The sequence below is a fragment of the Serinus canaria genome, chromosome Z (assembly GCF_022539315.1).
Source record: "Serinus canaria isolate serCan28SL12 chromosome Z, serCan2020, whole genome shotgun sequence".
NCBI lineage: Eukaryota > Metazoa > Chordata > Aves > Passeriformes > Fringillidae > Serinus > Serinus canaria.
Genome location: NC_066343.1, coordinates 64,617,726 through 64,640,065, shown reverse-complemented (window position 1 = coordinate 64,640,065; position 22,340 = coordinate 64,617,726). Strand labels below are relative to the sequence as shown.

The following is a 22,340-nucleotide window of genomic DNA, read 5'->3' as shown; positions in this document are numbered from 1 at the left end:
CTGATTTGTGCAGCATGTATTGGTCATGTATCTGCAGCAGGTATCAGCTTTAACGAATTAATTTTATGCTGCTATCCAATGGTAAACTGACCAAAAGATAGATTAAATTGACTTCACTTACATATCTTATTAATTAACATGCAAGAGAATTCTTGTCACAGAAAATGTGAAAAATTTTTTAAATGGAAAAGAAGGAAGAATTTATTAAATCGTTACGAACAGCAGGAATTCTACGCAAAGCTATAGTAAATTTTCAAATCTTCCAGTGAACAGAATTAGAAAGAAACAAGAAGTTCTACAAGTAACCTGTTAGTGTTTGTATAAGAAAACATCTAATACCAGTAGGTACCCACTATAGTAACTGCAGCTGAAAAAGCGGTCTTGAATAGTGCAGCCTGAGCATCTGTATCTGTTATTGCCAAAGTAACAGTATGGTGAGAGGTATAAAAAATACAAAGGGCAGAATGAACTTTGATGTCAGTAGCTACCACTGAAAAGAAAAGAGAGTCACCTCTTTACTGACAATGAAGATGGATCTACCTGAGTATATGCCCAGAATAAGGATACTTCAAATTCAGTAAGGTTTCCAGAAGAGGCAGGAAGAAAACTGTTGCATTCCAACTATTGTTAATGATTCATTCTGACAAATGCTGCTCCTCTGCTGCTAAAAAAGAACTTGTAATTGATACAATTTCCTTGGGAGCACTTATTCTGCATAAAAGGATAAAAACACTGACAGCTAGCTGATCCTAACATAAAAAAGAAGCTTCTGAAACCCAAGGGCAAAACAAAATGTGCTAGACTTCAAATATAAACTGTGTACAATGAGTTAGAACTTAGAGCAAATGTTTAGAATAAGGGACAACCTTATATGAACATGGGCATAATTATGCAAATTTGAAGGTAGATGATCAATGGTTTTCCAAGGTATTTAACAAATAGATCATAAGGTTTTTTTCCAGTCATAAGGTTTTTTAAAGCTGGTGTATTCACCAACTGCTTTTGTGTATGCTTGACAACCCAACCATGACTTTCTTCAGTTTTAATTTCAAATCTCTTTCATACAACATTTCTCTGGGATGAAGCAGGACATCTATCATCCCTCAGGGGAAGGAATTTCAAAACTGTAATCTGCAAAAACACTCCTCTGTCCAAATGGCAGGTGCCAAACATCCATATTTGAATTAAAGAGCTTACAAAGCACACCCAGGAAAGGTATTGAAGAGGCTTTGGGCCTCCCACTCTCCACATTAATCAAATGGACAAAAGGGATAAATTTTTGCAATTGAACCTGAAGAACAATTTTAATAGTTTCTACCATCACTCTGGAGAATGAAAAGAGAATGGTTAGTGTTGCTACTTTAGAAATCTGACATAACATATAATTCAGAATGTAAAAACAAAATGCATGTATAAGCCTTGGCAGGACAGAAGAGTTGGAGCAGTAGATGAAAAAGAGAAGAAAAACACATCATCAGATGTGAAGACCTGAGGAATATGAAGTAGGAAATAAACAAATATATGGGTAAGAATAATTCCGATTGCAGGAGACAATAAGAATGAACAAAAAAAGCTGGGAATGGGAATAAGTTAGACAGCTGGGGAAAATCAGAGGCAGAGCTGCACACTGTTTTAGAGGCTTACTATTGGTTTAATCTCAGAATTTTTTACACTGTTTTATGATATGAAATGATCCATCAGTAAGAGTAAGGCAGTCAATACTTCCCCACACAAGTTGCTAAATTTTTGTCAGTTGTTTAAAATGCTTATCTGTGCCACAACTCAAAATATGAACAATTGGATGGCTTTTTTTTATCTTTCACTACAGCCTGTGTTCAGTCATTCTATATTAAATCAAACTTTTAAACATAATTCTACTTATTTTAAGGCAGACTGTTTATTCCTGTTTAAATCTTCTAGTCAGAGCACATGTAATCAAATAAGAAACTGCTTATGAATAATTCAAAGTTTTTTTAAAAATTGCATTTCCATAGCCATTAAGCAGAGGCACAATACTATCCCTGTCATTATCAGCAACTCCTACACTCAAGAAGAAAAGAAAATATCTATTGGATCAAGAAGAAAAGAAAACATGTATTGGAATCAGCCTGAGAGCAAAATTAATACTGGCATAAGAGGAGAGAAATGAGCAACTTGAAAGATAAATCATTACTGTAGAAAAGAGGCTATATTCTGTGTACTAGCATTACCGCGCCATGATGTACCACTAATTTTTATTAAAAGAAGGAACTGGGCATATTAGCCCATAGTCTTTCCTTTGTCTAGCTACATCAAAATCACTTTGATTGTAACTATTTACATCATCAGTTCTACCCTAATTAGCTAAGTACTATTGATTAAAGAACAATGTCGAAAACCTGATGTTTTACCAGGAATACTTCCAATGTAGAGCATGCTTGACCAATGTTCCCTTTCAACATAACCAGAAAGAGCTATCCAAGGCTTTTTAGTGCTGGCATTTGTTCCTAGAATTCTAGCCAAATTCCAGATCACTTGGTTACATTATGCTTACTTGAATTCCTTCTCTACTTCAAAAACAGACACACTATTCTTCTTTTTATACTCTAAAAACATAACTGAACAGAATTGTTAGTACACAATAGCCATACTATTTCTGAAAGAAAAAGCAGTTGCATTTCAGTAACCTCCAAGAGGATTCTAGTTTCATTTCACACATTTTTTAATAATGCTAGACAAAAACCACAGTAAAAGAATGTAGGACAAATGTGCACAGTTAATGAGCATTTATTGAATAACAAAGATAAAATACTAGCTGATGAAGCCTTGAGAGTATTCTAAGTACTACTCAAAAATATTTCAGACCATTGTTTATAAAGCAATCCATCCATAAAATCATATACTTACAATTTAGCAGCCTAGAAAAATCTGATTTATTAACTGGAATTTTATCTTGCAGAAACACTATGCCAGCAAATGAATTAAACTGTGCATGACAAAAACAAACCATCTGAACTTTACTTACTACTTTACTGCCTTCTTTTTTCTATAAAAAAGCCAGCTGGAGAGAGCTTTCATTCATCTACACCAAGCACACAAGTATTCTATACATAAAAGAATGACAAGAAAAATGTTCACAAAATTTTAGTTCTGACTGTATTGTGACACAGATGTGAGTGGATATGTATAATTACTGGGGTTGACTAAAACCATCTTCTGATAGTATGTTTTACATACAATTTCCTAAGGCAGAGAAATAGTGACTCAGAAATTCAAGACTCTGCTTAAGCCATAGAACTAATGGAATTTTTGCTGCCTTGATCCTCTTTGTCCTATCTCTAATGGAACCCTCTTGGCTAGCTACCTGTACCAGTCACATTGCTCAATGAATTTTTGTTCAATTCCAGTCTCTAATCATCAACTTTTTTTATCCCTTGCCTACTGCTTTCCTCCACTACTACTTCTATTATCCCTCCTATAAAGAAGCACAGAATCCTCAACCCAAAATGCCCAACTTTCTGACAGAGAAAAGTAACCATAAAGGAAAGAAAGTGGTAATAAACCCAAAACCAAGCTACTAAGAAGAAGGAGATGCTTAGAAATGGGTAAGGAAATTCAGTGAAACCACAGCGTCTCCAAAATAAAAATGTCCTTAATTCCTCATTTCTTTGTTTTGCGAACTTGTTTAAAGCTGTATCAACACGCCAGTCTCTACTTCTCTTGTAATTTACTGTGTCCTTAAGATATGTATGTACTTATTATTCAGAGAGGTTCTAATAAGCTTCTTACTTCCTTTTGTTTTGCTTATGTGAATTTTTAATCTGTTAGGCAGCTTGGTTCTTTCTTTTTTTCCACCATTTACACTCAGCTTTTGCTCTTCTGATGCTTTATTTTACTCTTATGCTTGAAATGGTTAAGAAGCATTGTCTACCTTAAAGCTGCAAAATCTCTCCAAAAAACTTTCAATCAAAGTCATTAGTGGCTTTTTAAAAAAAACCAACCGACTAACAAACAAAAAACAACTCAAACCCCGTTAGTAAGTCTCTGAGTAGTCTCATAAATTAAGCCAAATGGCATCCATATTTGAAATGCTATTCCACTCATATTCCTCTCTCCACCATAGAGGATTGTAATTCCTGCCAAGCACGTCACACTGGAGATAACAAATTGTCACTTTAAGCTGAAAAATCCATCACTCCTTGATTTAAACCTGCAATTGCTATAACTAAACTAAATGGAACCACATTGTCTCAGATGTAGCCAGAAAGATTTTGTTTAAGAAGATTCAATTATCTTCTTCCTTACTTAGTTATCAGTACAAAAAAGAATCACAACAGTCAGCCAGAGAACTCCACTTGCTCTTCACACTGGAAGCACTTAGTCCTGTCTCTTAAAAGCGTCAGAACTTCTCTGCACTTCTCTTGCCTTAATCTTGCCCACTAATTTACTGTGACTTACTCAAGGTGAACCTACACACTAATAATCCATTTTGCAGTACAGAAAACAATGCACCCAGTCACAAAATTTTCCTGCACACAGCACACCTGTAACTTTCCAAGTCTCATTATATAGTACCAGTATTGAACACACTTTGTAAATATAAAGAGATTATTTAACCACTGAATGCAGATCTTGCATATGCAGACCCATTAGTATTGCTAAGTGTTAGTTCTGCAACTGCTTGAAGTGGAGGACTTTGTTTTGCAGGACTGGTACAGCAGACTCACACCCCAGTGTTCTTCATGCAGATAATAAAAAGATTAGAATATTGAAGCATCAGTTCAACCTGAAAGTCAGATGGCTAATGTTCTTGTTTAAAAATAACAGAACAGCTAGAGAGCTGGAAATAAAAAAAGAGCAGATGATCAAACTCAAAATACACAAAACAATGCAATTCTTTGCATAATGAAGGGCAATCTAATTTTTTCATATAAAGCCAGGTTAAGTTATGGAATCCCTTACCACAAACCACTGTCTATATCAAACATTTACAGAGACTCAGAATTGTCTGCATGCGCTCATGGAAGGAAAGTTTAATTGTATTAGCCTATGTCAATGCATAAAGTCCTTCAGCACATTCAATGGTGGCAGGAAAAAAATTCTGTATGGCAATGGAGTATATGCTAATAGATCTTAGTATATGATTTCTTCCCATTTCTTCCCCAAAATCTTTTTCTGATCAGTGTTAGAGACAGGAGACCAGACTAAACCTATTTGGGTTGTGACTCAATATAACTGCTGTCTTGTGGCAATAGTGAAAACCAAGTTAGAAGACAGGACAAGCTTCCATGGTGCTGTTCTAAGAGCCAGTAGAGGCCATGGCACTGAGAAATGCGCCAAGCAACCACCTGTGGAAACATGGTAAGCACAAACCTCAAGATCATGACTTTTTGTTTAGAACTTGTTCTTTTCCTGTCCCCAGTACAGACATGAGGACCCAGAAGAGAGTATATGTAAAGGACGAATAAATTCAAAACTAAGTTTTAAAGAGGACATGAACATTCAATCATTGTCAGAGGGGATAAATACACTGAGATTAGCTCAAGTGGTTAAAGCATAGTGCTAATAATGCCAAGGTTACAGATTGAAACCCAGTACAGCCTATTTGCTTAAGAGTTGGACTTGATGATCCTTGTGGATCCAACTTCCAACACAGACGATTCTGTAATTCTGTGATTCAAATAACAAAGTAAAATTAATAATAAACTGGGAGGGAAGAGTGAAAAGAAGCGCTAGGAGAAGTGAAGGCTATGGCTATTTAGCGTCTTTGTACCTTCCCAGGAAACAGAAAAACCAAATAAATAACATAAATAACTCTTAAAAAAAATTATATATATATATATATATATATATATATATATATATAATTTTTTTTAAAAGTATGCTTATAAACAATCCTGTTGATACCGGAAAAAAGCAAATTTTGTTGCACAAAAGGAAACTCCTTAACACAGACACTCTTTAATTACTCCATTTTAGTTTACTGCCATTACTGTAGGCACAACTTCCCTCTAATTGTAATTTAATTCAAGAATTCAGATACTGTTTCATTTTCCTTTTCTTCATCTTAGTTGTATTAAATTGCAGAATTAATTCCCCCAACAATTTATTATCTTGAAGGTTTAGAAATATTTTGATTATCCTTTTGTGATAAAGTTTATTGATATTCATCTTTAAAACTGGAGTTTGCCATTTTATTCTTTATGCATACCACTACTGTGCCCATGTTATTCAAAACTTATGTCCAAAAAAATCTATAGGCTTGGTCACATCATTTTTTGCTCCTCATGTCTGGAGTTTCTTTCAGATGGGCAAAAGGAATGAAATGTAACAGATGATGCCTGACACTTCAATTTCTGCTCAACAGGTTCCTGTCTGATATCTTCTATTCCTTCGACTATTATAAATTCAGCCTGTAAACAATCCTCTCCTCTTTCAAAGCAAGTCCACAATAAGATGCATGAAGTTTAAAATAAAGACAGAGCCTTAGGTGAATAATTCATATGCATTCCACAACTCCGTATTACTGACTAAAATCTGTATCATTCTAAGTACAGAGTCCTGTGAAAAAAAACAGTTTGGAATGTCCAATGGCATTCCTAGCAGAGATGTAAAAAAACTGAGAGCACAGAAGTATACAATGTTATTATTATAAAACACTGGTTTCAGCAAGGATAGAATGAGAGAAACACTTACTTTATTTGTTTTCTGCAATTATTTTCCTTTAAATCGTCTTTGGGCTCACCTTTCACAGTGCAGAACACAGACATCTTTCCAAGTTCTTAAATTCAGGGAAAGAATGAAGTAAAATTTTATTAATACATTATGCCATCACTTCTCAGAATAAAGAAAGCTACGTTCATTTGTTAAAACAGATATAGATGAAACAGCAAGCCACTGCTGAGTTTAAACATGAAATTCCACATCTTTTTCATAGTTCTAGCTTATCTAGAAGTAAGATTTTATCTGAGTAAGATTTTATCATGTCATCTCAACAGACAGAAAAAATCATGTTAATTTTCAATAAAATCAGGTGTTTAGAAATGCACTGAATATGATCATGAACTTGAAGGAATAAACTCCATTAAAAAAATAAATCTAAAGACACAGGAAGTACCAGCCTTTCAAAGTCAGCGCTGATATGGAAAGAAGTTCTATACTTAATATAAATCAATTCTGGTTTGCATGTTTTAAATCAACATAAGCTCCTGATAATAACTACTTGCAGCAATACCTGTGTATCAACATACATACATATACATTAATTTCTGGAGCCATGGGAAAAATTCCATGGTGAAGATAAAATATGTTTGCTCTTTCCTCCTGAAACACCAGAAAAACACTCTGATGATAGATTCACGCTACAAATACAATCATAAAAATATTAAAAATTTGAATGTTTTTCGTCCCCTAAAGTGTGTGTATTTTTATAAGTTCAGATGTATGCAAAACTTTGAATTCTTAGGAGAATATAAATATCAATTTAAACATCTGTCCTAAAAGTACTTCCTTTCTCTTGAAATTTTCTGTTACGTCACTGATTCATACGTCACTGACTTTACACTGACCTTTTCAAGATTTATAAATACCTGGTCAGTTATATATTTATATTCTTATTCTCAAGGATTTAATTTGATTTAAAGCACACCCTCTGTAAAAGCACACAGATTTAATCTGAGGAATTCTGTTTGTTCTCAAGGAGCAGAATCTCTAACATTCCAAGTTAATTGTCACTTTTGAAAATTATATTAGCTTGTTGTCTGTCATTAGCCACTAGATCACGTTGTTCCTGTCCTTAAAATAATTCTTCACAATTCCATATTGTGCTGAGAGGCACTTGAAAAACTGAGTAGCTAAAATAACTTTTCCAAGAAAAAAAAATGGCCATTTTTAAATACCCACTATGTGCAGCGCATTTTCCAGATGCAGCTCTCTTCCCTGTTGCTTCGGCGTTTTATTACACACGCTTCAACTAGGAGCACTGGAACCAGTGCATGGCTGTTTCGGGGTGACTCTAAAACAAAGATGACTTAATGCAAACAAGAGCTGAGCGAAGCCAGTCTCGGCGGGGCTCGCCCAGAGCGGGCTGGGCTCCCGCCCGAGCAGCTGTCTGGCACAGGGACGCTGCCGAGCCCGCACCGCCCTGCATGTGCGGCGTGTCCCGGGCCCCTCTCGGCACTCCCTCCCCCTTTCCACAAGGCGCCAGCACAGTAATAACGTGAGCTCTTACGAGAACGGATTTGGGAAAATCACCCTGGATTTATTCCCTTTCTCCCGACAGGCTGCGCTTTGCAGAATCACAAGAATCAATCAGTTGAAAAAGCTCTTTGAGGTTGAGCTAGTCCAACCTGTGAGCCAGCACCACCGTGGTCAACCAGACCACGGCACTGAGTGCCACAACCAGTCTTTCCTTGCACACCTCCAGGGACATGACTCCACCACCTCCCTGGGCAACCCATTCCAGTGCCTAATCACCCCTTCTGCGAAGACATTCCTCCTGATTCCCAGCCTTTCGATCGCTGCCCTGCACCACCCTCACCAGCTCACGACCAAATACGGCGGGCGCCAGGCTCGGGGCGGAACGGGGAAGTGGCGGCTGAAACAAACACACGTGGAACCCACAGCCGGGGCAGGCAGCTCCGCGCTGGCAGTCCCGCAGGACTCCGAGGCAGCGGGAAGAGCCCGCAGCGACCCGCAAGAGCCAGCCGCGTCCCACGCTGCGCAGGGCTCGGCCGGGCCCGGGCCCGGCCCAGCCGCGCCGACCCCGCCTCAGCTCCCGCCCGCCCAGCACCTCCCCCGGGGCCGCCCCGCCCCGCCGCGCGCTCACCTTGCTCCGCGCCCGAGGACACCCGCGCGCCCGCCCGCCCGCCGCGCCTGCGCGCCCGCGCCGCCCCGCGCCCCGCCTCCGCCGCGCAGGCGCCGCCCGTGGTCGCCGCGGCAACGGGACGCTGAGCCGGGCGGCGGCGGCGGCCGCGGGCGCCTCACGCCATGTCCCAGATCCTGTGCGAGTGGCTCAACCGGGACGTGAAGCTCTCCCGGCGCATCGGTGAGTGGGGCCCAGCTGCGCGGGGACGGGCAGAGCTTGGCCGCGGGGGCAGTGGGGGTCAGCGGGGTCAGGGCCGGGCCGTCGTGCCAGGGGTCCCCCCGCGGCCCCCGCCCCTGACGGGCTCTCCCCCTTCCCGCCACCGCGTGCCTCCGCAGGTACAATTTTAGTCTTTGTGTGAAAGGCAGGGACTACAGGATCGTAGATCCTGAGAGCTGGAGAAGACTTTCAGGACCACCCGGTCTGGCCACTCACCCAGCAGTGCCCCTGTAACTCCTGAACCACTAAACCACATCACCCAGCGCCAGATTCAGACACCTCTTGAACACCCCCAGGGATGGTGACTCCTTCACCTTCCTGGACAATATATTCCAATGCCTGAAAATTTTCAAGCTGATGTTAATCCTCCTCAGGGGACAGGTGCTCTCAAGAGATGGAAGGTGTTCAAACTTAAAGTGCTAATAAGGACTCTAGAGAATAAAAATGAGTTTCATATGTTTGGAAAGTAGTGCTTTGTTTTGAATGGCAGCTGTTGTGCTGGCATTGGAAAAATATTTGTTCTGCAAGGAAGGAACAAAATTCTCAGAAAATTTAGAGAGATGGGCAATCACCAGCTGCATGAAGTCTAATAACATGCCACATTCTGCACCAGGCATGGGGCAACCCTTGTTGTGTGTATAGACTTGTTGGGGAAGGAGATGCTGGAGAGCAGTGCCATGGAAAGGGACCTGGGGCTCCTGGTCAGTGGTGAGTTGAACATGAGCCAGCAGTGCCCTGGCAGCCAGGAGGGCCAACCCTGTCCTGGGGGCATCAGGCACAGCATCAACAGCCGGGCAAGGGAGGGGATTGTCCTGCTCTGCTCTGCACTGGGGCAGCCTCACCTCGAGTGCTGGGGCAGTTTTGGGTGCCACAGTGTAAGAAAGACAGTAAACTATTAGAGTGTCCAAAGGAGGGCAACGGGGATGGTGAAGGGTCTGGATAGAAAGCCATACAAGGAGTGGCCAAGGTCACTTGCTTTGTTCAGCCTGGACAAGAGGAGACTGAGGGGAGACCTCAGTGCAGTTACAACTCCCGCGTGAGGGGAAGAGGAGGGGCAGGCACTGATCTCTGATCTGTGGTGACAGTGACAGGATCCAGAGGAATGGCCTGAAGTTGTGTCAGGGGAGGTTCAGGTTGAGTGTTAGAAAAAGATTCTTTCCCAGAGGGTGGTAGGGCACTGGAACAGGTTCCCCAGGGCAGTGGCCAGAGCACCAGCCTGAAGAGCTAAAGAAGTGAGTGGAAAACGCTCTTAGGCAAGTGGTGTTTTTTGCTTGGGGTTTGCTGTGAAGGGCCAAGAATTAGACCCAATTCTAATGGGTCCTTTCCAAATCAATGTATTCTGTGATTGTATGAAGACGAGCACATTAGAGCTAGCTTTTTTTTTCACCTGCATTTTGTATGGAAAATCTAGTAATTATAGTTTATATTTTTACAATCTCAGTGGCAATTTTGATGATGTTTGCATTTTAACACTGAAAATTGGAAATTACTATGTAAAGCTGATGTGTCAAAACAACTACACAGAAAGTATATTTATTTGTGATTTGAAAACTATTACTGTTAGACCAATCTCCAAAAATTTCTTTGAATTATTTGATAAGCTCTGGATTGAGTTTTGTTATAAGCATGATAACAAGTTTTATTAAAATTAACATTTGGATTCTTTTAATTATTTTATCTAAAAACTCCAAACAATCACGAAACCTGCAAACTTAGTTCCAGGATCATTTCCAGAAGCATTTTCTACTGGCTACCTCCTAGGAGAACTTCTACACAAATATGGTCTTCAGGATGACTTTAAACAATTTTCACAGAACAGGTTAGTACATATGGATAACATTTGGTCTCCTGTATAAAGTAGACAAAATATGTATTTCCTCAGGTGGGTTTTGCTAATGCACTGTAGAGTTTATTGAGATTTAAAATATTTTTCAGTAATTCAAAAGCTAAGTATGTTTGAGGCATTAATTGATTTTGTATTACAAGAGGGATTGATCATACTACTTCAAGAAAATTATGCATTTTAACTGTAACTACAAAAGTACCAGGTTAGACCTGAGGTTCAAAAAGCCTTTCAAGGATGTCTTTAAGATTGGGAAAAATGGAACTCTGCCCATGATCTGTGTAGAGTAAGAAATACAGTGTTGTGTTGTGGTGATGACCGTAACATCTTCACTAAAATGAAAATGTTGAAGAAACATTATGAGGCTTTGAGTGGAGCTCTGGCAGAAGATCCTGTAAAAATTTATAAGTAATCTGTTGTAATATCTATAATCAAGAAGACCTGTAAAATGGGAAGTTGAAAAATCTTGTGCAGATTTGTGAGATTGCAGATTGATGATACAATTCATAAGGTTGGCTTATGATGTGTTTTGTCAGACCATGGTGCACATGTACATCAAGAGTTCCAGGCTGTACAAAAATCCTCCTGTTTCTTCTGAACTTCTGCTTTTATGTTCTTTGAACTTCTAGTGTAATCACACCCTTTCTTATCCCAAGTCCCACCAAATTGTAGGAGAACAGGTTGAGCACAGCTAATAGAGACAGTCAACAAAAAGCAATTTCATACAGCAGGTCTTGAACTCTGTTTCCAGGACTTCTAGATTTCTTAGGAATTTCTGGGATCATTGGAAAGCCCCAGGTAATTCTTAGAGTGCCTGCTATTGCTGGGAAAAATAGCTTCAGGAGGCTTTTATTTCATCTAGTAAGCTCTAGTGAGCTCTAGCATCTTCTCACAAGTTTTCTCAATTCTTCCTGGTAAAAAGGTGCTTTGAGCTCTTGTCCCCAGGTGATTAGAGAGGTGCATTTAGTGAAGATGCACTTCAGCAGGTGCAAGAAGTGATTGGAAACTCTGTGGAGACAGTTTATGTGTCCTCAAAAAAGATGGGGATGCATGACAAGGCATGATACTCAGTACCCACTGGAACAGCTGCTCAGAGTGTCAGAGGCCTCAACTTGAATTTCTCTCCAATGAAAGGAGTCAATTCTCCCTGTCCCAGACTGATGAGAGTGCCTTCCTCAGGGGGAGGTGGTGACTTTCCCTGCAGAGGTGTGTGCTCATGGAGGAGCTGTATTATCAACTCAGGCTGCTGCAGAATGAGGTCAGTACACTGGGTCTTCTCTGAGGCACTGCAGATACAGGAACCTGGACCTGCAGCTGTGCTGAGGGAGAGGCAGGCAGAATTGCTGTGTTAAGAAAAGGAGGTGACTGGCAGCTGGTGACTTCTGTGAGGAAAAGGAGGGTGTCTGCTTTTCCTGCTGAATCAAAACTGCAGAACAGGTTCATTGCAGTGGTAGCAGGTGAGTGCCCGTGGCACTGTGTGACAGAACGTCTGAGCAGGTGAAGTGTAAACCTCCCCAGTGCACCAGGAGGAGCAGGTGGGGATAGCAGGGGGGGACTTTCTCCTGCAGGAGGTGGAAGTGCCATCAGCTGACATCACATGCCAGCCAGGGAGGTTTGCTGTATGCCGGAGGTTCAATCCAGAGCTGCAGAGACTTGTCCAGCCTTTGCACTAGTATTCCTGCTATTCCCCTCTGTGAACACCAAAGATAGTGCCAGAGACCTGGAGGCAAAAGCATGAGGGCCCAAGTAATTATTTTCCTCTCTTCTGCTGGTAGATGGGCTTGATGAGTGATGGATAGGTTCTACAGGTTAACAAGTGGTTGTGCAGCTGCTGCCCACCACAGGGATTTGCTTTTCCTAGTCATGGGATCATCTTTTGAGAGGGAAGACTGCTAGGAAGAGACAGGATCCACCTGACCAAGTTGGACAAGAAACACATTGCCAACAGCCTGGCAAGCTTGGTGAGGATAGCTTTAAACTGCGAATGAGTATTGATGGAGCGGTTTAATTTCAAAGAGAGGAAATGCTGGCCTAGACTGTCAAGCAAGAGGAAGGTGATGTGACTAAGAGCAACAAAACAGTGCAGAAGGCTGCTCACCCTAATGTATGCATGGAGTTAAGGATGTGCCAAGAAGACAGGATTATGGGAGAAGCATTCACATCTTTTCTAAATTACTCTACTTTTTTCTTAAAAACACACAGCTGACTGTTTCTCTGAAGTGCCTATATAGGAATGCATGCTGCATGGGGATCAAACAGAAGAAATTAGAGACCTGTGAGCAGTTGCTGGGTAATCATTGCAATCACAGAAGGGCAGTAGGATAGCTCCCAGGACTGGTGGGCTGCCGTGGCTTGATATAGGTATAGGCTCCTAAGGATGGACAGGCTGGGAGGATGGGGATGAAGAGGACCTGCCCTCTATGTGAGGGAGCAGGAAGATCCAGGACCTGCCTCTGTAGTGGTCTTTCTTAGCTGTCTTCCTGCATCAAAAAGATGGCAAAGTATGGCTTCATTCATCAGCCTCCCTCTCAGATTCTCAAATAGGTATCTGCCATGTTGAGGCTGAGATGCTTAATGCCTTCTGTATCTTAGTCTACTAAATAAAATTCATACTCAACTCAGAAACCCCAAATCCTTGGAACTAACAGGAAGGTCTGCAGCAGTTGCTTACCTGTATGATCTGGAAAACCTCTAAGGATGAAAACTACACTCCCTCTCCAGGCAATTTATTTCAATATGAAATTTGTATGTATTTTATACATGATTGCCCTCATTGAAAAAACATCTTGTCTTATGTCTAGGCAGAAGGGCAACAAGAAGGGCTTTTACAGGTATGTCCACAACAAAAGGAAGGCTGGGGAAAATATGGGCCTGCTGGGATATGCAAAAGACTAAGGTATCCCAAGGCCCTGACACATACAGGAAAGTCTGAAGGAAGAAGGTTTCAACCATGGAGAAGGAATTGTTTAAGGAACATTTAAGTAAATTGGAAATGTGCAAGTCCATGGGACGTCATGGCACGTACCCAGGCAATGTGACCTGGCCAATGTCATTACTGGGCCACTCTTAATAATCTTTGAAAGTTTGTGATGATGGGGGTGTCCCTAGGAACAGGAGACCGCAACTGCTGCTTTTCACTTCAAGGAGTGCAAGGAGGGAGAAGTGGAGATGTGCAAGCCAGTCACCCTCAAAGAATAAAAAGTTAAGAGCTTCTCAGTGCATGTCAGGTGATTTCTGGCAAGAGGGCTCATCTTAACCTTGAATCAGTGGCAGGAAAATGCTCAATACTTGTAAGCTTCAGGTCAGTGTAAGAAATAAAGCATGGACTGTTATAGTGAGAATAATGAGCTCCTGGACAGTTTAATCTAGAAATAAGATGAATACTGGGGTACCAGAAGGTCTTCAGTTAAAATTAGGCATTTCTGTAGAGTTATGCTGGATCTTGGCTGACCTCAAAAGCTGGTTGCTCCATGTGAAGAAACTATTGTGAATTAAAGCAATACAGCAGTATAGAAAGCATGATCTTCTGACTGAGACTGAAGTTATGGATATGTCTAATAAAATTTGATATGCTCCTTGTTATAAACTGTCAATTTATTGTTACTTGGTTTTGCCCTGTATATCTGTGGATCTTGAGTGCTTTTTCATGGCAACATACATTTCAAAAGAAAAATTAGCCTACAAGCCACTATCTTAGTTTCAAATCTAAGTTTTGCATTTAGAACATTTCAGCACTGCTTTAACCTGTGTGTCTCTTTGTTTTTCTTGGAGAAAAAATGTGTTGTAAAGGTTAGTAGATAATACAAACACTTTTTTTTTGTAGTTTCTTATATTTTAACTGGTGAGAGTTTGAGGGATTGATACAGTTAATGTGGAAACTTCATTCAAACTCCCTGTGTGTTTTATGGATGGTATACCATTAGCTGCAATTGCTGATTAGCTTTTGCTATTAGATTTACTTTGTGTGCATGCATATCAGAATTTATATAATCATGTGTGGTCTTTGTCTTTTCAAAAAGTTATGCATACTAATCAATGCAGTTACCTGTACAGCAGTACAAAACTTAAGCCAAAGTGTGTATCGCATTATTTAAGAAAATCCTCTGTGAGTTGTTTTTTTTCCTGCTCCTGTCTTGTTATGAGGTAAGTGTCATGACCATGCTTAAAGCAGCAAGTTGGAATCAAAAATGAGTTTAAGTTCTGGGTTTTTTGTTGTTGTTTTTAATCATACAGAGGTGCAGATGCAAAAATTAACAATTTTTCTCGCCTGGAACCCACACTTCACCTCCTTGGTGTGCAATTTAATGAGAATATGGCCCAAGACATCATGACAAGACAGCACGGGGCTGCAACAAAGCTTTTATATGAATTGTATATTGCTTTAGAAAAAAAGAGGAAGACAACGCTCACTGGAGTAACTGTGGGAGCAATGAGACCTGCAGCAACTGCAAAGCATATGTCCACTGAAAGTGGAAGTCAAGAGGTAACTATGTCTGGTTTGTATAAATAAAAAATAGATAGCATCTTTACACCTACCTTTCAAGCATGTTATGTGCTTTCCCTCTTTACTTTGTAATCTCCTATTCAAAACCCAGTACTTATAAGGAAAAGAAGCTATGTCTTGTACAATGGGTTTGCACATCTTATCAGGAACTCAATAGGATATTGATCTTCTCTGTTCTGTGTTTCTTTGTTTTGGTTCATTCTGTATTACCTGCTCTGTTTTCAAGCTTTCTACAGACTTAAAATATTATAACAACAAAAGCTAGTAGTTGTTCAGCAGCTGCCTTTTTACTCATTTGATGAGGACAGATTGCAGACTGCATTGCGGTCTAGGTATCAACTCAGACTAATTTCCCCTCAGGGAAACCTATTTATAACTATGTTCAGCTCTGTGCCACAGTGGTTTGATTCATTCTGTTGCATGTCTCTCCATATATTTGTAGTGCACTCCATTCTGCAGCAATCATGAATTAAATTCAGCTGGGAGAAATTTCACTTTTTTTTTTTTTTCTGGCACTATTTCTGAAAAATAGCCTTCAAGCAGAAGTTTACCAACAAGTGCAAAGATAGTACCGAAAAGTCAACATATTACTTCACCTGTAGAGGGATAGCTTTAAGGAATTGAGCAACTGAGAGTAGGTTCTGTCTTTAGACAAGTTCAGAATAACATTTGAATCATGGAATAGGAAGGCTGAGAAATAGAGAGGGGAATAGAAGTTGGAAAGAGCCTCTGGAACTCATTTTATCCCCTCTGCACCAAGCAAAATCAGCTATAGCAGGTTCCTCAGGACCTTGTTCAGTGTGGTTTGAATGCCTGCAAAGCTGGAGACTTTCAGTAAAGAAATGCTTCCTTACCTCCCCTGGTGCAGCATGGGACAAATTCTGTGACTGAAGTGCAACTCTGGATGGCTGCGGGCTGTTCAGAAAGGACTGGACGGGAACAAGAGGTTGAGGGTTTGCCCTCTATATCAAGAGGTGGATTGGATGTGAAGAGTTGTCTCTGAGGGATAGACATGAGCCGGCTGAAAGCCTGTGGGTAGGAATCAGAGACCAAAGCAATTGAACATTGTGGCTGGTGTTTACTACAGCCTTCTTGACTAAGGCAGGCCTATTTGACAAAGTCTTGCTCCAGCTACAGGAGACATACTGCTCGCAGGCTCTTGTCCTGCTGGAGGTCTTCAACCTCCCCAACATATGCTGGGAAAGTAGCACAGGGAAATCCAGTAGGCAATCCAGGAAACTCCTGGAATGGAGGATAACTTCTTGAGCCAGGTAATAGCACTACCAGAGGGGATGTGATATTGGATCTGATGGTCACCAATACAAACAAGTTAATTGGGACATCAAGACTGCAGGCAGTCTGAGCTGCAGTGATGGTGTTGGCACATGGGTTGATGGTGTTTTAGTCCTGAAGTATCAGATAAGGAGTAAAGGTAGATCCTTGAACTTCAGGAAAGCAGACTTCTAGCTCTTTAGGGAGATAGATCACCTGAGAGGCTGCCTTCAGGGACAAGAGGATAGAACAGAGGTGGCAGATCTTTGAGGAATTCTTCCATAATGAGCAAGAGCTAGCAATCCCCAGGAGCAAGAAATCAGGCAAGGAAGACAAGAGACTGGCATGGCTGAGTTAGGGAACTGCTGGGAAACAAACACACAGGCAGGTGAAGCTGGGGCAGTGAGCTGGTAAGAGTATAGAGATGAAGTACCATTGTAGGGATGGAGTGATGAAGGCCAAGGCAAAGCTGGAACTGAACTTGAGAAGGGACACAAAAAATAACAGGAAGAGCTTCTACAGATATGTTAAGCAGAAAGGAAGATTGATAAACAAGGCTGGAAAATTGGTAATAACAAGATGAGAAGGCAGAGGTACTCAACTCTTTTTGCCTCATTCTTCTCAGTCCGCAACCTCTTGAGTAGAGGGACAGGAGGTTGGGAACTGGGGGACAGGTTTGTGAATGGGCCCATGGAAACATGATGAGATTTACAAAGACCAAGTGCTGGTGCTGCATCTGGGTAGGAACAACCCCTGGTATCAGCACTGGCTGGGCATGAATGCCCCAGAGCAGCCCTGCCCAGAAGGACTTGGGGTGCTGTGGGTGAGAGGCTGCACATGCCCTGCCATGGCACTCCCAGCCCAGAGAGCCAAACGTGTCCTGGGCTGCATCCAGAGCCCCGTGGGCAGCAGGGCAGGGAGGGGATCCTGCCCCTCTGCTCTGCTCTGCTGAGACTGTCCTGGAGCACTGCATCCAGCTCTGGGCTCCCAGCACAGGAGGGACAGGGACCTGCTGGAGTCAGCCCAGAGGAGGTCACCAAGATTATGAGAGTGATAGAGCACCTCTGCTATGAGGAAAGGCTGGGACAATCAGGATTGTTCAGCCTGGAAAAAAGGCTTCAGAGTGACCTAACTGCAGCCTTCCAGTACCTGACGTAGCTGAAGGGAGCCTACAAGAAAGATATAGAAATACTTTTTACTGGGGGCATGGCGCAACAGGAAATGGGGAACTGCCTTCATACTGGAAGAAGGTAGGTGGTGGTGATAGTGGTGGTAGTAGTAGTAGTAGTAATAGTAGTAGTCGTAGTATCTAGTAGACTAGATATTATGAAAAACTCTTGTTTTTCGTAATATTTAGTCTACTAGATATTATGAAGATCTCTAGTAGATATCTATTTTCATAATATCTAGACTAGATATTATGAAAATGTCTAGTAGACTAGATATCTGGTGAGGCACTGGCGCAGGTTTCCTAGAAAAGTTGTGGATTACCCATCCCTGAAAGGGTTAAAGGCCCGGCTGGTTGGGACTTTAAATAACCTGGTCTAGTTGAAGGTGTCCATGCCTAGAGCAGGAGGCTTGGAACTAGGTGATCTTTAAAGTCCCTTCCAACCCAAACCATTCTATAATTCTATTCCACATGTCCTCTTACTGGATACCAGGGACAAGAGTACAGCACCTCCCTCTGTGCTTCCCCTCCAGAGGAAGCTGTACAGAGCAATGAGGTGTCCTTTTCTGTCAACTAAACAAAGTTTGGCATCATTCAAGTTCAAATCTCTAAGCTCTTTTCTACAGAGCTGGTTCTGATTTTTGGTTTAAACATGTTTGTACGTTTTTCTGTGTACATTAATACAGAAAAATACAGTTTGAAGCAATGGTGTCAAAATTACTATATCTTAACATGTTTACTGCTGTTTCTGACTCTTCACTGCAGGATGTTTAGCATTTGAAAACTGTAGTAGCACATCAGAATGAAACAAAATCCAAGATGGTAACAGAAAAGAGAAGTTGTGTGCATGTTGCAGAACAGCTGAGAGCTCAGAACCTCCAAGAGCAAAACTCCCAAGACACTGAAAAGTGACTAGTAATTTTTATACAGTTAAGAAGTATTTTCTGAAGGTTATGTGCTTAATGAATTAATTAAAACCAGTGTGAAGGCTTCCTGATTCTGTGCTACATGCTCATGTCTATAGAGAAACAAAGAAAAGAGGTGTGCAAGGAAATAAAAGCAATGTACTCTTATGAGACCTTAAAACCATTCCTTTTTAAAAATCACTTAATCTTGAGAGTATTTGCATATTGTGAAGCAAGGAAAATATTTATAGATTTGAAGACAAAGTGTACATATCACAACTTGTATGCATTTGAGATGTCCTTGTAAAAGAGTTTTGTGTCATTCTTCTTTTGTGAAGAAAAGATGGAGCATTGTACTAAAGCAGGAAAATGACAGGAGAAGGGCATCTGTAGTGGGTTTGGCCTCAGAACGTTTTGTACTTCTGTGTAGCTCTTCTGATGGTGTAAGAAAGGAAGAAGACATTACTTTAGACATGGGAACCCTCATCCAAAGCAGAGTTTATAGTTTATGCAGAGGAACTGGCCAGGTATCAGGGTATTGAACCACACTGATGAAGTCGTTGACTAATTTGATATATATTTAATGTGGCTAATGAAGGGAGAGGGAGTCTTGCTGTGGTGATTTAGCTGTTCTATTGCCACTACATGAACAAGAATGGCAAAAAAATGCCCCTTCATGTATCTAGACAAGAAAATACAAGCAATATATAAAATATTCAAAATAGCACTTTAAAAGAAAATTTGTAATACCTCTTATGATATATTATATATTTTTAACTACCTTTGACTTCTTTGTATAAAAACTATTTTTTCTTCTTTATTCCACCTTTACCTGCCTGCATGCCTGGTGCACTTTAAATGAGTGTAATTTATATGTTTGTTACTTCTTGATCATCTGTGCTAGTGTTGCCTAATGTGTTACCTAATGGTATTCTCAGTTTCTGTTCCAGGAAACTGGTATTCTCATTTTCTGTGCTGTATTCAGTCCTGAAACAGGTACCTTACTAGAACTAGAATTCAATGAAAGCCCCTAAAAGTCTCTAAAGCGCTGCTCATCTGCTCAAGTCTGGAGCCTGATAATCTCTTCTAGTTTCTTCCTAGAGGATAATTTTTGGATTAATTATATTTGCTTCATAGCAGCGTTACCTAGGAAGGAGACAAAGTGAAATAATGGCCAGGATTCAAACAGGTGTTATACAGATTCAAAAACAACCATCAAGACCCACCATAAAATCTTTAGAAGACAAAAGATTATTAAAGAAGAAAAGGGAAGCAGAGGTAATTGTCATCTATATTGTTTTAATCCTAATTACATTAACTCAAACACCACAATTTCTGGGAACATTTATGATAGCAAATACTGTACTTGCACCATCCAAAAGCTACTGACTGTCAAAATGATAATGATTCAACGAGTGAAAATTGGACTGAATATTTACACAATTATGATTTTGCAGGTTTTTTCAAATAAGAATTGTTTTGATGTAAGAGAAATAGAGAAATGTTTTGATGTAAGAGAAATAGATAGGTAGTAATTTACCAAGAGTAGCTATGAATCTACTAGAAAGAATACATTAAATAAAAACATCATGTTCCATTTTGATTTGTGCATGATAACATTTTGCACCATAATGTTTGAACTGTTTTATAACACATTATGAAACTGTCTCCCTATTAAATGCTAGTAACCGCTGAAATTGACAATAACCTTAAATAAAATTTAAAAAATTCTGCATTATGTAGTACCAAAAAATTAATGGATTGTAATTCAAGTTCATGGATTGTATTGTCATTAGGGGTGCAGCTATTACTGCTTTTTACAACTGGGCAACAGTAACAGATGTCTTTAAATTTAGAGTTTAATAGCCCTATAGTAAGACAGTTACTTGAATAACTATTAGGAATACATTCAAGCTACTAAATCAAAAGCAGGTCATATTACAGAGTATCTTGTTTCAAATCCCCATATGGTGAGAATTACATACTCTGCTAGAGCCCTATGCAAAATTGGAATTATCCTGCAGAAAGAACAGCTGTAAAATTCTAGGATTTTCTGGCTGTGGAAGTAAGTGTAGCTAGAAAAGGGCAAGAGGGGAAGGAAGTGAAAGGAGAAAGACGGAAATCATCTTGCCTTTATTCTTGATGTAGCTGATGCTTAAAATATTTTCAGTGTAAGCATTTCTGTTGTACTAACATGACATAAAAATAATTTCCTAGTACTTGTTCTGTTGAACCTTCTTTATGTTGCTTTGTGAAGAGAAAGGAAACATAAAATTCTCTGTTACTTCCTCAGAACGTATACAAGGAGATAGAAAAGTTTGAGAAGTCTATGACAGGAAATGTCTCTGCAATACATGTCCATGTGACTGACAGGTAACATTTGGATGTTAAATTGTTAAGAATAGGCAGGATCTGTCAGGTGTCTGCTATGTAGACACCTACTTGAAGAAAGAGTAATGTTTCATTTAGTTTAAACTGTGATTATCCTTTGAATGACTGCTATACTAACACTGATTTCAGGTCCAACACAGTTGCAGTGTCTTAAAGTTACCTCTAGTTGTAGTAGGGACAGCTCAAGCTTCCTCCGCTGCTTTTTGCCATATGTGCAGCAAGGAAAGACATGGCAAAAAGCATCTTTTCTCTGTTCATTTCAGTAATTGGGTCTGTAAGGTTAGTTACCCTTGCAGCAAGATAGGATTGGTTGTGAACTTGCAGTAACACATTTCATACCCAGTAACACATTTCAAAGGGAAAAGAGGTAACTTTTATCCTGAAACTTATCTGTATGTTGATTTTTTTTGAATAATTGCAAGTAGTTTTCATTCTGCCACCCCTGGTGATATGCATGCCCTACTCAGAAGATGTAACACTCACATACTGCTGTGGATATTTCTGTGTGTAAACCTGTGATTAGTAGCTGCAAACCTACTCAGAGTGTATGGCTATATTGAGGAGTAAGCCAGCTTTCTTTGGCATTCTATGAGCCATCCTGATTGCCTGTTTCTGTGGAATTTGGCTTTGTATTGCCAAAGAAATGAATGATTAGTTGGCCCAAGTCAGTGCTGTAAACTTCCTCTAGACCTAGTGGACATTGTCAAGAAGTAGCCACAGAACCCAGAGAGTAATATTCTGTTTGTTAGACTTGCACATACATGCATGTGTGTGAAAAGACCCTTAAGAATTGTTATTCCAATCTTTCTTTTTTTCAACCAGTGATATGCAAGAATTATTGCAAACACAGAAGTTCCAAGAAGCAAGTCTAGAAACTATAACAGAGACAAGAACTGAGCTGTTAAGTATTTATTCAGATGATGAATATTTAAGGAAAATACAAAAACATGTACAGGAAGATGCATTCGCTAGAGAGCAACGAGCAAAGAGACGACGAAAAATGCTAATGGATCAGTTAGCAGCACATGACGCTCAAGAGGTGGGAAATTGTATGCTGAAGTACATAGTCCATGTGCATTTAATTAGTAATCTAAAATGTGCTTACAAATATGAAATGAGTACTTCTGGAAGGCTGAATAAAATTTGAAGGGGATAAAGGGACTTATACACACTTATGTCTGAGTATCTCTTTTATG

The 22,340-nt window shown here is 40.2% G+C and overlaps 2 protein-coding genes across 11 annotated transcripts in view; one reads left to right on the top strand and one right to left on the bottom strand.

The window, feature by feature from the left end:
- The window catches only part of PRLR (prolactin receptor), a 156,383-nt gene extending 147,520 nt beyond the window's left edge, over positions 1-8,863 (bottom strand). For 4 of the 10 annotated variants that reach the window (XM_030236879.2, XM_050987384.1, XM_030236880.2 and 1 more), the window contains exons 1-3: positions 8,519-8,710; positions 7,882-7,993; positions 6,676-6,760 (exon numbers count right to left, since the gene is read on the bottom strand). The gene's annotated coding sequence lies outside the window, so the exon portion shown is untranslated. Of the gene's footprint in view, positions 1-6,675; positions 6,761-7,877; positions 7,994-8,454; positions 8,711-8,806 lie in introns of those variants that run through there. The other 6 variants (XM_030236881.2, XM_030236884.2, XM_030236885.2 and 3 more) reach the window with 6 other exon arrangements.
- A 54-nt stretch (positions 8,864-8,917) lies between these two features.
- SPEF2 (sperm flagellar 2) overlaps positions 8,918-22,340 on the top strand; it is a 75,570-nt gene continuing 62,147 nt past the window's right edge. The window contains 6 exon segments of the mRNA XM_030237344.2: positions 8,918-9,025; positions 10,778-10,880; positions 15,138-15,387; positions 19,891-20,031; positions 21,047-21,126; positions 21,967-22,183. Coding sequence (XP_030093204.2) covers positions 8,968-9,025; positions 10,778-10,880; positions 15,138-15,387; positions 19,891-20,031; positions 21,047-21,126; positions 21,967-22,183 — 849 coding nt within the window. The 5' untranslated portion in view covers positions 8,918-8,967.